The 16,268-nt window shown below is 23.2% G+C and overlaps 1 protein-coding gene across 1 annotated transcript; it reads left to right on the forward strand.

The window, feature by feature from the left end:
- Positions 1–2,960: 2,960 nt before the first annotated feature.
- On the forward strand, positions 2,961–14,065 carry LOC112603213 (structural maintenance of chromosomes protein 3-like). The gene is made up of 26 exons (XM_025351698.1): positions 2,961–3,108; positions 5,545–5,620; positions 5,810–5,848; positions 5,910–6,049; positions 6,123–6,281; positions 6,348–6,459; positions 6,523–6,704; positions 6,781–7,026; positions 7,113–7,234; positions 7,326–7,433; positions 7,561–7,666; positions 8,605–8,708; positions 8,823–8,922; positions 8,995–9,158; positions 9,395–9,536; positions 9,614–9,772; positions 9,877–10,088; positions 10,208–10,370; positions 10,820–11,005; positions 11,071–11,214; positions 11,657–11,872; positions 11,958–12,094; positions 12,166–12,352; positions 13,162–13,344; positions 13,565–13,705; positions 13,785–14,065. The coding sequence occupies exons 1-26, from the start codon at positions 3,094–3,096 to the stop codon at positions 13,854–13,856; spliced, it is 3,615 nt and encodes a 1,204-aa protein (XP_025207483.1). The 5' UTR covers positions 2,961–3,093; the 3' UTR covers positions 13,857–14,065.
- Positions 14,066–16,268: the final 2,203 nt, after the last annotated feature.

The following is a 16,268-nucleotide window of genomic DNA, read 5'->3' on the forward strand; positions in this document are numbered from 1 at the left end:
ATTTACAACAATTTGTTTTTTTGTGTATATGACACTATCGTAAGCAATGTAAATCAATCATAAAAATGGTATACTTTATTCAACATTTTATACATCTACCACAAGTATCTTACTAGTTTCTTAAAAAAAGATTACTAATCATGGGCGCCCATGGGTAATATTTTAGGGGGGGGGGGGGCAAAAAAAAAAAAATTTTGAATGTAAGATAATAAAGATTTAATGTTATTTTTCTCATATAAATGTATACACTATACATGTATGTTATATTTTTATTTGTATATATTATATATATAGTGTATTAATAATAATTGCCATACGAATAAATACATAAATAAATAAATAAATAAATAAATAAATAATAATTTTAATAAGTATATAAAAAAATAGAAATTAAATAATATAATTAAGTATATTATTCGGTATCAGTAAATAAGAACTGCAAATTTCTTCGTTTTATTCCAAACATATTAATGACATCCTGAATGAAAGTATCCTTGTTTGCGTTAGGTTAAAATATTTGTAGTACCTATATTGTGATCTTTATAGATTTACCACAAATTATCTGCGATAAATAATTTTACGTATAGGTTATACGGATTACAGAATGCGACCTATCTATGATGTTAATATACGATAACAATGAGTATATTTTTATATTTATTTCATATCTTAAAAGTGATTTCAACAAATAATTTGCCTCGGTAATAAGGTAATATTGTTTTAATATTTTTTTCCAGAGGAGGAGCAAGTGCCCTGTCTTGCCCCCCCTCAATGGGCGCCAATGTTACTAATTACTATTATAACTAAATGTGTTGTTTACCTGTAATATGAGAGTAAGATTGTAAGAAAAAAGAAAACAAGTTAACTTTAAACTACGGTTAACATTTTAATATTAGTAATACATTGACAGTATTTTTCTATCGTTATTCGTCAGCAGTTGAAAAATTATTTAAAATTTGTTCTGTCAAATGTCAATATCGTTTAATAATTTTGATACATATCAATTATGGATAAATTTGAAAACCGTTCTTGCATTATAGTTAACCGTAACCATGTTTTAACTCGCCTCATCGCAGAAAACGATCTTTTACTAGTTACACTACTTATTATGGCAAAGTATATGAAACACCAAAGAGCTTGTATAAATTGGAACTCTTTAATTCTTTATTTCTTTTTAGTTTTTTTCCTGAGTGACAAAATACAATTTTATGTGTATTATTTAAAATCAAAAAATATTTTTTTGTAAGCTAAATCATAGTCAAAGGGTACTAAGCGCCCCAGCCTCTCCCTAGACTCTAATATTTTTCTTCTTGAAACAGGTAGGTAAGTAGGTTCATTCGTTGAAAAAATGTCATTTAACTATAATAAAATATAGATGCTTAATTGTTAATAACTCAATTCAATTTTTATTAGTAATAATTACATTAAATATAATATAACATAATATTTTTATTCTTAATTCCTTTTTGGTGGAAAATGGACAGTGGAAGAAAACTGTAGGTATCTTATTATTTTTGGAGAAAAATATCTACGACTAGTGACTGATGTATCGATGCTGTGTATGTATACTTAGATACTTTCTTACCATCACTTGCGACTCACATCAATGCAAAATCCATTAATCATTATTGTTATTTCTTATCTGATTTGTCGACGATGGGACATAAAAATACGTAAATATTTTGGAAAATAGAAATAATTATGCGATGTGATATTATATTGTATATTAAAATAATAAATCGTAAATACGATTTATAACTCCTATAGATATTATTAAATTTAGTAATAATGATCCTTACTTAGTTGGTATATAATTAATAATACTAGGTAGGTAACATAAAAATTTTAGATAGAGAAAGTAAGTAGTTAAATTACCTATTTTATTTTAATTGAAAATAGTATATAAAACAAAACGTGTTACTTGTCAGGAGAAAATTTTAGATTAATTATTTCTGGCAGTAAATGATCTAAGTAAAACTTTGCTAATGTTGTTTCTACAAAATTTATCATTATTTATTTATTTTTTTAGTATGATATTTACATATTTATGAGGGCATATAGTATAGACTATAGATCGTAGTGTCGCTATTCACTAATGAATAGTCGACTTATTGAGACACTAACCAGTAACAATAGACTAGGTATAGATTATGATGTAATAAACAACTTTGCTGAAAACAAACCTATAAGAAAAGTTTTCATATTTAAATACTAATATTTTATTTAAAATAATAAAATAATACAATTTCCTTTTTTTTAACTTTCTTATTTTACCTAATTTTTTATTAAATTTTAATAACATCCAAGTTCCTATTTTTCATGAATATTTATTATCAACTAGAGATAAAAATTGTATTTTTTTTTTTAGTATATTTGGTAATATTATAGTTATATTATTATTATAGAAGTTATTTAAAATGTACTTAACCCAAAAATGTACCAGCGCGTATATTTTAATGAGATTAGATGCGGTTAAGTTCCAGAAAAATACATTTGCAAGAATTTTGTTGATGTCAATGAGTATTTATTTTTTTTTTTTTCATATCTTATTATGATGGTCAAAGAGCTCCCACATTAATTGTCCCCAAAAAACCTTGGAACGGTCCTGGTCGTACTAAACATAATTTTAGGGACTTGTACCTATCCTTTAATATCGAATGATACCGTTTTGCTATCTGGACGCCGGTGACCGAGAAAATACATTATAATATTATAGAGAGGGCAATACTGCAGTTGCAATTCGTAATAAGTAATGAGTAATAAGTAATAACCAATAGTAATTATATAATTAATAATAAATGCCAATGAAGATGCGAATTGTAGGTTGAACATACGACGCTTTTGATAATTGTCGTTGTTTGCACGGAGGTTCATACCCATCTCCTCTATCACTTCACCGCGTCATTTTTATCACTAATAATAGTAATAGTATCTACAAGGGTCCCATTTTGATTTTTGTTTACTTGATTATGTTTCATTATTATTATTTTTTTTAAACTGAATAAACGCTAAGTGAACTTATTATGTTTTTTTCGGAAACTAAACTAGTTCAAAAGAATTAAACGTTTCACCGTTACGCATTAATATCAAAAAATGCATATCAAACAGGTCAGTGCACGTTATAATAATGTTATTTTGTTTATCCTCGCACATTACACACTATTGCGTTTATACCTATTGGTTATTGCTTTTTTATATTATGAACAATCGATACTGTTGAAACGAGATTAATTTTCCTATAATGTTGTAGTTAGGTACTTAAAAGTATTACTTTAAGAATGATATAAAATGTTATTAAATACCTTCATGGTGATTTCTTATGTGTTCTATCTTGGCTTTAACATACGGTTCTTTGTTTAATGATATCTACTTATATTTGGTATACATTTAACATAAGAAATTATATAAAATATTTTCTGAAAAATCTTATTAATATTTTAATTAACAACACAATTCTATTTTATTTCATTATCTACCATTTCTTAAAGTGTTTATAAACTATTGAAAGTGTGTATGTTTAGAATTTTATTGTATTGTATCCTAACCTATAGGGCTTCATATAATATTACCTACAGCGTATTAAGTTTAATTTTTTACTAATGCTGTATTTTAACACACAAACATTATTAAACACATTCTCATTGTAAAAAATAATAGTATTTTATACATAGAATACTGTATTATACAGTTGAGAAACTTAAAAACATTAGTGATTTAACTTTTTTTTTTTTTTGCTTCTCTTGAAGTTATAATTATATAACTTAAAAATATTTGAGCTAAATTAATCTCCATTGAAGTTTGAATGAGACTGTGCTTAAAATTCTCACCGTTATTATCCCATTAACATAACTTTTAATGAACTATCTATGAGGTTAATTGATAATTAATTAACTCTTAATGTCTTAATTTGACTTAAGCTTAAAATACTATATGTACTGTGTTTATTGAATTGATCTATTAATGATAATGAAAAGTTTCTTATTTTGAATTTTAAAATATTAATAAATTGTAATCAATTTCAATTTTGAAAATAATTGTTCTTATATTCAGTATTTTTACAAATAATTATTTTATAAATCCAGTATAAGAAGTCTTGATTATCTGACACATAACGGAACATAGTACTCCAGATTATCAAAAACTAAATAATTAAGTAGAAATTGTATAAAGATTTAAATTAATCTATTTTTATTACACCTTTATTATGCTGAAATGTGTAATTATTATCTCCAACAAGTTTATAATTTTTGTTGAAATTTCAAAAATATTTGAAGATTTAAACATATTGAATAATTAAAGTTATAATAAAAAAATATAACTATAGCTTAATGTGGTAAATATGTGCCGGACTGACACAGTGCTTAAAACCCTGTAAATGTACTCAAATTTTGCAAATAATAGAAAAAGATACAAGTAAATCTATAAAAGAGGTGTTTCGATATTATAACTCTTGTAGCATACTTAATTAGTTTTAAAGAAATTATAATTTTTAAGTGCCTTAGTTAAAGATAAAATTAAGATTGGAGTTTCTGTATAAAAACCATAGTTCCATACCAAACTGAGTATTTTTATCTAAATTATAATTTCATTCCATCAATTTCCTAAATGTTAAAGAATACTATTTGCTGTAAATAGTTACTATTATAATATTATTATAACCCATTAGACTTTTATAACTAAACTTTATGAATGGCTTTAAATTAAAATTAGTTATATTGTTAAATATTTTTGATTGAATTGGAATTTTTAGTTATATAATTTATATTTTATTTTATTACAAATATGTTATGTAATGTTTAAATTATTATATCACAGATTAATACTAACATTTAATTATAATGATTAAATTACTTTTACTTAGAATTTAAATCTTAGGTTTAAAAAAAAATAATGAGATGATTGATATTGTTTTTTAAAATCTTCTGATGCATAATTCTAATGACAAATTTTCAATGTAATTTCTTGATTTAAACTTAATTAAATTCATAATAGAATATGTCAATTCAAAAGTTTATATAGTTCCAAATAATGATTAAAAATCTTTAATGTTAAGAATTTTTCTTACTAATTTGTTTCTAAAACTCTTCAGGCCGTTAATTTACTTTTGAATGAAGAAAACAGTCTGCTTGTAAATCACTTAATTTCATTTAAGCATTGAGAGGTTTGTGTCAAAATATCAACTGTCATTGGGTTGGTTAATAGTTCAAATTTAGGTTTCAAATATTCAAAATTATGCATCATATTATAATTTTGTTATTATATTATAGTGATTTTTTTAAATATAAATCTTCTAGGGAGGAGGAAGTAAAAAAAAAGCCTTTGAGAACTGCAGGTTGAACCATTCTAAAATAAGATATATAGATTTTTTTATTACATGGAAATGCTTACCTATTTGTAATTATTTTTTATAATCTTGTATTTATTTATTTTATTTAATAATAATAAGTACTAAAATTATTTTGTTTTAATTTTGTAAAATCAGAAAATTTGTTACATTTCTAATATTATAATTATAAATAATATTATACATTTTTTTAATTTTAGGTTATTATACATGGTTTTAAAAGCTATAGGGAGCAAACTGTAGTTGAACCATTTGACAAGAGACATAATGTTGTTGGTATGTATAAAACATGCATTATTATTTGTGAATATATTTGATGTTAAATTGTGTTCATTAAAGCTAAATGTATTAACTATATAATTCAAAATTATTTAATAAATATACGTTATATGTTATCTTCTGAGAATTTTTATTAAGTTATTATTTCTTACTCTTAAAAAATAAATTTTTTTTATAATTTTTTAGTTGGCCGTAATGGATCTGGAAAAAGCAATTTCTTTTATGGTAAATTATTTGTTTAGTATGGATAAATTGATTATTATTTAATATATTTTATTAATTTTAGCTATACAATTCGTACTTAGTGATGAATTTTCACATCTCCGTCCTGAGCAAAGACAAGCATTACTTCATGAAGGCACCGGTCCAAGAGTTGTTACAGCTTATGTAGAAATTATCTTTGACAATACTGATAATCGTTTACCAGTATGATGGACATTTTATTATTTTATTAAAATACAATTTAAATAATTTACTATTATTTTATCAATTATTTTAGATTGAAAAGGAAGAGGTTATTTTAAGACGAGTAATTGGTGCCAAAAAAGATCAGTATTTCCTAAATAAAAAAATGGTGCCAAGGTCAGACGTTACTAACTTATTAGAATCTGCTGGATTTTCTCACTCAAATCCATATTATATTGTCAAACAAGGAAAGGTATTGTTATTATTATTTTTATACTTTAACTAAATATAATATTTGTAATTCCTATATTTTTAACAGATTAACCAAATGGCTACAGCGCCAGATTCTCACAGATTAAAACTTTTAAGAGAAGTTGCTGGTACCAGAGTTTATGATGAACGAAAAGAAGAATCAATTGATATACTAAAAGGTAATATAAATTTATTTTAAGAATATTTCATGTTTTATCAAAAATTACTAAATTACATTTTAGATACTCAAACTAAACTGGAAAAAATTGTTGAGTTTATTAAAACAATTGAAGAACGACTACAAACTCTTGAAGAAGAAAAAGAAGAATTAAAAGAATATCAAGTTTGGGATAAAAAAAGAAGGACATTAGAATTTTGTATTCATGATCGTGAATTAAAAGACACAAAACGAAAATTGGAAGAAGTAAATGTTTAATTTAAATGTCCTATTAATATATTAATTGAATATAAAATTAAACAAAAATATTTTATTTGTGTAGTTGGATGGAAAAATAAATAATTTTGATGAAGAACAAAAACGACTTGCTTCTAAAGTTAAAGATGCTGCTGATCAAGCAAAGAAAGCAGCTAAACAGTTACGTGATGCTAAACGAGAAGTACATGCTGCCAAAGAAGAAAAAGAAACTTTAAGCTTGGAACAACAGGAGTTAATTAAACAAAAAACAAAACTAGATTTTACTATTAAAGATTTAACAGATGAAGTAGATGGAGATAATAATTCTAAAGTAAGATTTTGAAAAAAAAGTTGAAATCTCTACAAATATGTAAATATTTTTGTATAGCTAAATGTATAATTTCTGTAATATTTTAGGAAAGAGCAGAAAAAGAATTGAAAAAACTTCAAGATACTATTAAAGCTAAAGAATCAGAACTACAAGAATTAAAACCAAAGTATGAAGCTCAAAAAAAGAAAGAAGAAGATTGTACTCGGGAGTAAGATGATTATAATTTTTAATATATTCATTAATTGATAAAAGTTCATATATGATACTTGATATGATATAAATATACATTTTTTTTTCAGACTTGCTTTAAAAGAACAAAAAAGAAAAGAACTATATGCTAAACAAGGAAGAGGAAGTCAATTTACATCAAAAGAAGATCGTGATAAATGGATTCAAAAAGAACTTAAGTAATAAAGTTTTTTAACATTAAATTTTATCCTAAAAGTTAATATAAGTTAAAAGATTTTTAAAAAATGTCTGCTAAATTTGTTTTTAATTTTAAATCTTAAAATCTTTTCTATTTTAATTTTGTAGGTCCTTGAATAAACAAATAAAAGACAAAAATGAACATAAAGATAAATTAACTGATGATTTAAAAAGAGATGGAGAACGACAGCGTGAATTAGAACATCAAATTCAGGTATTTTGAGAATTGTCATTTAATTAAATTATAAAATGATAAAATTGATATAATTTAAGTGACAGTGTACTGTTAATTTTCTCTCGCTCATACATATTGTAATAGACAAAACACATTCATGTGTACCATAATTTTTATGTTTTAATCTTAAACTAAAATACAACAATGATTAAGAATATTATTTATAAGGGAAAACATAATGATTTGTTCAAACATTTTTTTTTTTTTAATTAAATATACTTTTAAAATTACAATGATTTATTTTTATTTTTAAAATTAAATTATAACAAAATATAAAATTGATATGTAAAATTCTTAAAAATATTATCTTCTATAACTTTTTTAATAAGTGATTTACTGAGATTATTAAATAATCGTAAAACACTATTTATGTTAAATTATATATTATTTAAATCTTATCACACGTGAGTGAAAATATTGATTTGACATTATATTATTATGACACTTTTATTGTTAAAAATATTTATTTTTTTGTGGGATATACATTTGAAATTATTTTTACTTATAATTTTTAACTAAAATAAGCTAATTTTCATATTTAGTATTCTGAGTTTATTACAATACCACTCCTTTTGCTATCCCTTTGTACATTATTAATTATAATTTGAATTATCTAATTTATACCTTTATGTATCTTGCTAATATTCACCCATTATTCTCATCTTTATCTTATCGGGTTTCGTTTCACTTCTATTAGCTTGTTGCTTGCGTGTTTTATTTTACTTTCATGATACAATACTTTGGGTCTAATCCTTATTTATAAAAATAAAAATAAATTACTTGAATTGTTATAAAAAAATTTTTTTAAAAATGTATAAAATCACTTACAGTATTATATTATCATAAATAATAAATATTTTTTTGAACTTATGAACTTACTATATCATATCTTAATATTACAAATTTATGTTGATTAGATGAACTCTATTGAATTAGAAAAACAAAGAGTTGCTATTGACGAGTATAACAAAAAATATTATGAATTGAAAAAAGCAAAAGACCAACATCAAAGTCAAAGAAAGTAAGTTAAACCAATCAATTTAACAAATTCTTATCAGCTTTTAAGAAAAAAAAAATGTTCTGCCTCATTTAGTTTAAGTGTATAGATAATTAATTTAAATTAATATGTGATTAGTGAGTTGTGGCGTAAAGAAAATTCTATACAGCATAGTTTGTCATCACTTAAAGAAGAATTGGCAAAGTCTGATCAAGCACTCCGCAGTATGGCTGGAAAAGTAATTTAATATTTTTACAATATATAACTAATGCATGTATGTATGTATAAAATCATTCACAATTTTCTTTAGGCAATTTTAAATGGAAGGGATAGTGTTCGTAAAGTGTTAGATGTATTTAAAGAAAAAGGTGGAGCTCATCTTGATCTTGCTTCTCAATACTATGGGCAAGTTATTGAAAACTTTGGATGTGATCAAAGTATTCAAACAGCAGTAGAAGTTACTGCAGGTGGAAGGTAATTAAAATTTAAACGGTTTTTTAATTACAAATTAATATTTAAGAATTTAACATATTATTAATGTCTATATCTTATATTCATTTCTCATATTTAAATGATTTAAATGAATAAACACATGCTCATTTAGATTAGAGTAGTAGTTGCCAAGAGAAGTGTGCCTCACAATTTGGGAACTACTGCATTTGGCTTTTAATATTATTTTATTAATTGATATAAATTAACTTTGTTTTTAGAATGTTCTTCCATATTGTAGAATCTGATAGAATTGGTACTCAGATCTTAAAAGAAATAAATAATCAAAATTTACCTGGTGAAGTTACATTCATGCCTTTAAATAGATTGACTGTAAGAGATATAAGATATCCACAATCCAAGGTTAATAAAAAAACATCTCATATTATTCCTATTTTTTATAAAAAATATATTTATAATTCTGATCTTAATTTTTCTAGGATGCACTTCCAATGGTTAGTAAGCTAAAATATGAACCTCACTTAGATAAAGCAATGCGCTTTATATTTGGAAAAACCTTAATTTGTCGAAATCTAGAAATTGCTACTACAATATCTAAACAGAGTATGCTTGATTGTATAACTATTGATGGTGATCAGGTGAATACATTTTATATGTGTTGATATGTAATCAATTTTAATTAATTTTATTGTATTAAAAATATTTACTATTGTGTTTCTCTATTTATTTTCTCTATGTAAAGGTTTCTTCAAGTGGAACATTAACTGGAGGATATTTTAAAAACATGCGTTCTAAGTTGGAAATTCAAAAACAACGAAATGATTCAATGAGCCAAATAAAAGAAGCCGAAGAAGTACTTGCTGTATTAAAAACACAATTGAATGAAGTTGAGGTCAATGTGAATGTAGTAATGTCTGACATGCAAAAGACTGAAACAAAAAATAGTAAATCTAAGTATGTATTCAGTTTAAAAAAAAAGTATTTTAGTAATGTTAGAAATCTTAGTAATATTTTTTATTGAATTAACTTATTAATAATTATATAATACTTATAAATGGTATTTATTTTTCCAGGGGTAATTTTGACAAATTAAAAGGAGATATAAGACTAATGAAAGAAGAACTTGTTGGAATTGAAAGATACAGAGCTACTAAAGAAAGGTTGTTAATACAAGCAGCCTCCAATTTAGAAGCCATGCAGACAACCCGAAGTGGATTAGAATCAGAGCTTCATCAGGTACTAATTTTTATTTTTTTGTTTTAAATAGTTTACCCAGACTTTTGTAAAATAAACTATTTTTAGTTTTATATTTTTTATCCATTGTATGATTTTTTTATTTGTGGATATTTTTGAATTAGTATAATTTATTCAGTATTCAGTTAAAAATTCTGTAGAATTATTAACTCTCTTTTATTCCTATGTTCCACAATCTTGCAACAATATAAGCTTTTTTTGTAAGATATTAACAGTTTTGAATGATTAATAATGGATATTAATTTAAAATATAAAGATAGTCATAATTATTACTATTATTTTTTCTATTCAAAAATTATCTTTTAATTTTTATATGCAGTGTAGGTTCAAATTTAATACTAATATATGTTTATATACATATTATAATAGGCAAACAAACTTAAATAAATTATTATTTTCATATAATTTTTAATTTTGTTTGAATCTATTAGGAACTTATGGCTCAACTTTCTGTTACTGATCAAAGAGAAATGGATAAATTAAATGATGATATTCGTTCATTGACTATGGAAAATAAAACTGCCTTTTCTACTCGTATGAAATTGGAAGCAGACAAAAACAAACTTGAAAATTTGTTAACAAACAATTTAATTCGTCGTAGAGATGAACTTATGCAGGTTTGTTAAAGAATAATTATGTTATTTTTCATTTTTATTTTTAAATAACATATTTTTTTTTAAAGGCATTACAAGAAATATCTGTTGAAGAACGTAAGCGGACATTAGAAAATAATAAATTGGAAGTGCAGATAGTTAAAAAAAAATTAGAGGCGTTAAATGCTGATATCAAAATTGATGATAAAAGAGTACAAGAAGCCGTAAAAAAGGTACTGTGTTTTACTATTTTTAATAATTATTTTTTCTTATTTATTCTAAAAAATAAAGTATTTAATTATTATTTTTTTGAAAGCCAAGTAAACAATTACAATTTAGTTATCCATGATCAATCTACTGAACTTAGTCATTAAATTTTTCATTACTATATTATGCAACTAAACATTAGAATTTTTATCATGTTATAACTCCTATAGTCATATAATTGAAAAAAGAACCTCAATTGTAATTATGCTAACTTAAATATTCAAACAACTTTGTTAATCTAAATCATCTATAATTTATTTTTATTTTTAACTAAAATATATTTATGCAATTGTTATATTTGGATCTACTTTAGAAATGTTCTTAATGTATTTAGGGGTTAGCTTGTAAATAAATAAATTATATTCTTATCAACCAATTTATTAACTTAAGTAAACTGTTACAATCTAGCAAAAAATATGTCAAGATGAATTAGAAAAATGGAAAGCATTAGAAAAAGAAGCTCAGGAAAAATTAGACAATGAGTCCAAAGATCTTACTAAAGTATCAACAAAACAAAATATGTTAAGGCAAAAATTGGAGGAATGTCAAGCTAAAATTAGTGACCTAGGTGCTCTTCCTAACACTGAACTCATTACAAAATATATGTCTTATTCTTCTAAAAATGTAAGTATTATTTTATTATGTTATATGTTTTTAATGCTTTTTTACATTTTAGCACATAACTGTTCATTTTTATTTTATTTTTCAGTTGTTTAAAGAACTTGAAAAAGCTAACAGTAATATTAAACGTTATGGTCATGTTAACAAGAAAGCTTTAGACCAATTTATTAGTTTTTCAGAACAAAAAGAAAAATTGGTATCCAGAAAACAAGAATTAGATCGAGGGTGATTAATATTAATTTAATATAACTTAACAATAAATACATATTACATTATATTTATTTTTAATTATTTAGACATCAGAAAATTGAAGAATTAATGAATGTATTGGAACAAAGAAAATGTGATGCTATCCTTTTTACATTTAAACAAGTTTCTATGTATTTTACTCAAGTATTTAGCAAACTTGTACCAGGTGGATTTGCTCAATTAGTGATGAAATCAGCTGGTGGTGAAGAGTCTGCTACACCTAATGTTGGCGATGTAAGAATTATAAAATTTATAATTTTTATATGTGTGTTTGTGTTAGTATTAATTTCTGCATTTGAAAAATGCCGACTATCACCAATGAAAAATTGAAAGACATACACCAAAATCACTAGCAAGTGATATAGTATTGTGTTCTATGTAAACATTGATTTGTAAATGTTGAAAATGTACAGAGAATTATTAATAAATATTTAGTAAAGGTAATCTTTAAATTACAGGAAGGTTACATTAATGGTGTACTTTATTTGACCATAAAATATTAGACTGGTTAATAGTTTTGTAAAATTAAATATTTGATAAGAAGTTTAAATTATTTTTATGAATGGTATTGAATTATGTACTGGAAATAAATCTTAAACTAATCTTTAGTTTATAAAAAAAATTAATTTTCATTGATAAACTTAAAATTACCAACATATTTTGTTGAGACTAACTTGATCTTCTAATTAAAAAAAGTAAAAGATATAGGTATATACGATGCAACTGAGAAATAGAGTATACTGAAAAAACGTGTTAATGTCAAAAGATTGTCAATTTGTTCAATTAAATATGATATAAAAGTTAGTCTTGTTAGGATAAATAAATTTCTTCTATCTAAATTTTATTAATAATACTCTCATTTTTTTTTTTTTTTTTTTTAATTATAATTTTTAAATAAATATTTTTATTAATTGATTATTTTATTCATTTCTCTATATTATGAATATTATGAGTGTTATAGTAACACACACACATACATACATACATTATTTATTATTTGTATTTGAAAATATATAATAAAATGTTTTTATTTTTATGTTTAGGAAGATAATATAGATAATTATTCAGGAGTAATGATTAAAGTGTCATTTGCTGGCCAAGGAAGTGAAATGCGTGAAATGAATCAATTATCTGGTGGTCAAAAATCATTAGTCGCACTTGGACTCATATTTGCTATCCAAAAATGTGATCCAGCTCCATTTTATCTTTTTGATGAAATTGATCAGGTATAACATTTTGATGTTTACAAGAAGTATAATAGTAACTTTAATATTAGATTTTAATATTACATTAATATAATAGATCACACACACACACACACACATATATATATATATATATATATATTTATTTATCTTATAAATAGTATTAGTTCTTTAAATAAAATAAATTAATATATGTTTTCAATCAATACATGTTTTCTAATAAGTATTTTTATTGGTTTAGGCACTAGATCCTCAACATAGGAAAGCCGTTGCAGACATGATACATGAAATGTCTGATCATGCCCAATTCATTACAACCACGTTCAGACCTGAATTATTATTTAATGCACATAAATTCTATGGAGTTAAATTTCGTAATAAGGTATAATAATAACAAATTTAAATAATTTAATATTCAAATTTGTTGTTATTTAAATTTTTAAATTGGAAAATCTTTCCAGGTGAGTCATGTGGAATGTGTTACAAGAGATGTTGCATATGATTTTGTTGAAGATGACACAACTCATGGATAACAACTTTGGTTATGATTGTTTGAATTTAGAACATCAGACTGTAAATAGCTATTAAGTTTACATATTTAATAAGTTAGCATAATTATGTTTGGCTTTACATTTAATCGCTATTTTCCTATCAATGAGATCATAAATAAGATTTCTTTTCTGTAAAACCTTTTTTTTCTTTATTAACTTAATCAACTAATATTTATATATATATATATAAATATTTTCACTATATACGTTATGAAAAAATATAATATTTAAATTTATTTAAGAAAATAAATTATTTTTAAAATTAACAGTAAATTATTAAGTGTATACTTAAAAATAGATATAAGTTTATTTAGTATTTTTAAGTATGAATATTTACATTCCACAATACTCATTTATTTCATCTTTAAAATGAATTATAATTAAATATCTGTTTTTGTATATTATAAAAGATATCTTTTCACCAAAAATTAGTTTATAAATATGTTTAATTAACACTTATATTTTATGATACTTAAAAAAAAAAATGAGTATTATTTTAAACTATTTTGATTTATTTGATTACGTTTAATTACTATATTTAAAATTAAAATATATTTTTGAGGAAAGGTCAATATCATACACTTAATATAACTATTCAAGAATGTATTAATTTGTATTTTAAACATAATTTTGCAAAAAATTAACTATGTTGGAAAACAATTGGAAAGAAAATTATATGGGTCTTTTAACATTTATCATACCTAAGTAGATATTTCTACATTACACTATAGTAGAATATCTAGTATTAATTATTTTTTATTTTTTTTTTTGTAGTTTTAAAATAACAAATGATGGTACTTTAATAATGCACACTATAATAAAAAAAAAATAAAAACTATAATTTTTTTATTTGACCAAATTTATTTAATATTGGCCTAGCACTATTTATACAACTATTTTATATTTATATAATTATGTTTTTTTACATCAATAATAAGCATTATTTTAATGTATTTAATATTCAAATTGTTCATTTTGATTTTTTGGTCTGTGTTAAATAATGAAGTAAAAAAAAAAAAAAAAATTTGTTTTTATTACAATCTTATAATAGAATTCCCCTCTGACTAATTTAAACAATTGTCATGATATATTTAATATTTTATGTATTACCCAACTAATAATTTTAAGTTGGTGTATTTTATGTTATTAAGATTATTAGAACCGGGTTAAGATCAGAAATCTGATAACATTTAATTTACTTGATACATTAGGTTAATAGTTTTATTGAAATATTTAAAATAAAACTTGGATTAAAAAATTTGTAATAAAAAGTTGTACAATTTTTTAAAGCAGTTATTTTTGTTTCTACTTTCTATAATATAAAATCATGTACTTTATTTTTACTTCAAAAACTTGTTTTAAAAGTTTTGTTTTGTTTATAAAAATAATGTATACACATTTGCTTACGATTAATAAATGGAATTTAATTGATAAACTATATATAACTTTGTTATTTTCATTTTAAGTTAGTTAAAATTTTTTTTATTTGTTTTAAACTGGTTGTTTAATGTGATTCTTTAATAATATTAATTAATAAATAGTATTCAACTGGCTCATACATGGCGAGTTAATAAGTAAGCCTAGATGCTTACTAGGTGCAAGTTACTTTTGTACACTAGTATGAACTTTTTATTTCATTCATGTTGCGTTTATAGAGCGTTTAAAATCGCAAGATAAATTGCTTTCCCTGCTAGATTTTGCAGGCCAATTTTCTTCACCTATCAATGGCTTCTATAACAAAGTTCACAAAAAAGTTAGGATGGTGTGAATTTAACTTGTTATTTATTTAGCTCAAGTATAAAAAAATAAGTACTTTGACAATTTAACTTACTTATTTGTTAAATTTTTTTAACTTGGCTTTATTTTATTAATTTAATTATCTATAATATTATATAATATATTGAATGAACATTTTTAATTGAAATAATAATAATTTATATACATTCATTTAAATATAAAATTTTGAATTTCTAATGAACATTAAAACAGTACTGTGCCTAGAGAGGTGCGAGAGCTGTGTATGCACCGGGCACCAAAACGTTTTTATAATCTAAGTAATATTACTGTTAGATGAAAGTTAAACTTATTAATTTATATTTTTTAACAGTTTCAATATAATAATATCAATCTGATCGGCGGTGTCGATTCATTATTTTGACTGTCGATGAGATAACATTTTAAAATGTATTGTAGACAATTATGTAAAAATATCGATTCATGTATGGATATAATTGGTTTTTATTTTTATCTCGAAATAACGACGTCGTTGTTCGTCAATAACAATAATATACTATAAATATATGTATACTGCATTATTGTTATTATTTTATATAATTAATAATTTAATAATAGAATTTTGACTGGAACAAGTTGTACGATTTCATTTTGAAGTTT

The sequence above is a fragment of the Melanaphis sacchari genome, unplaced genomic scaffold, assembly GCF_002803265.2.
Source record: "Melanaphis sacchari strain LSU unplaced genomic scaffold, SCAv2.0 Contig9_pilon_pilon, whole genome shotgun sequence".
NCBI lineage: Eukaryota > Metazoa > Arthropoda > Insecta > Hemiptera > Aphididae > Melanaphis > Melanaphis sacchari.

Coding starts and splice junctions, on each gene's coding strand:
- LOC112603213 (XM_025351698.1), top strand. Junction 6,460..6,522: donor ATCAATTGATATACTAAAAG/GTAATATAAATT, acceptor ATTACATTTTAG/ATACTCAAACTAAACTGGAA. Junction 11,006..11,070: donor GTAGAGATGAACTTATGCAG/GTTTGTTAAAGA, acceptor TTTTTTTTAAAG/GCATTACAAGAAATATCTGT.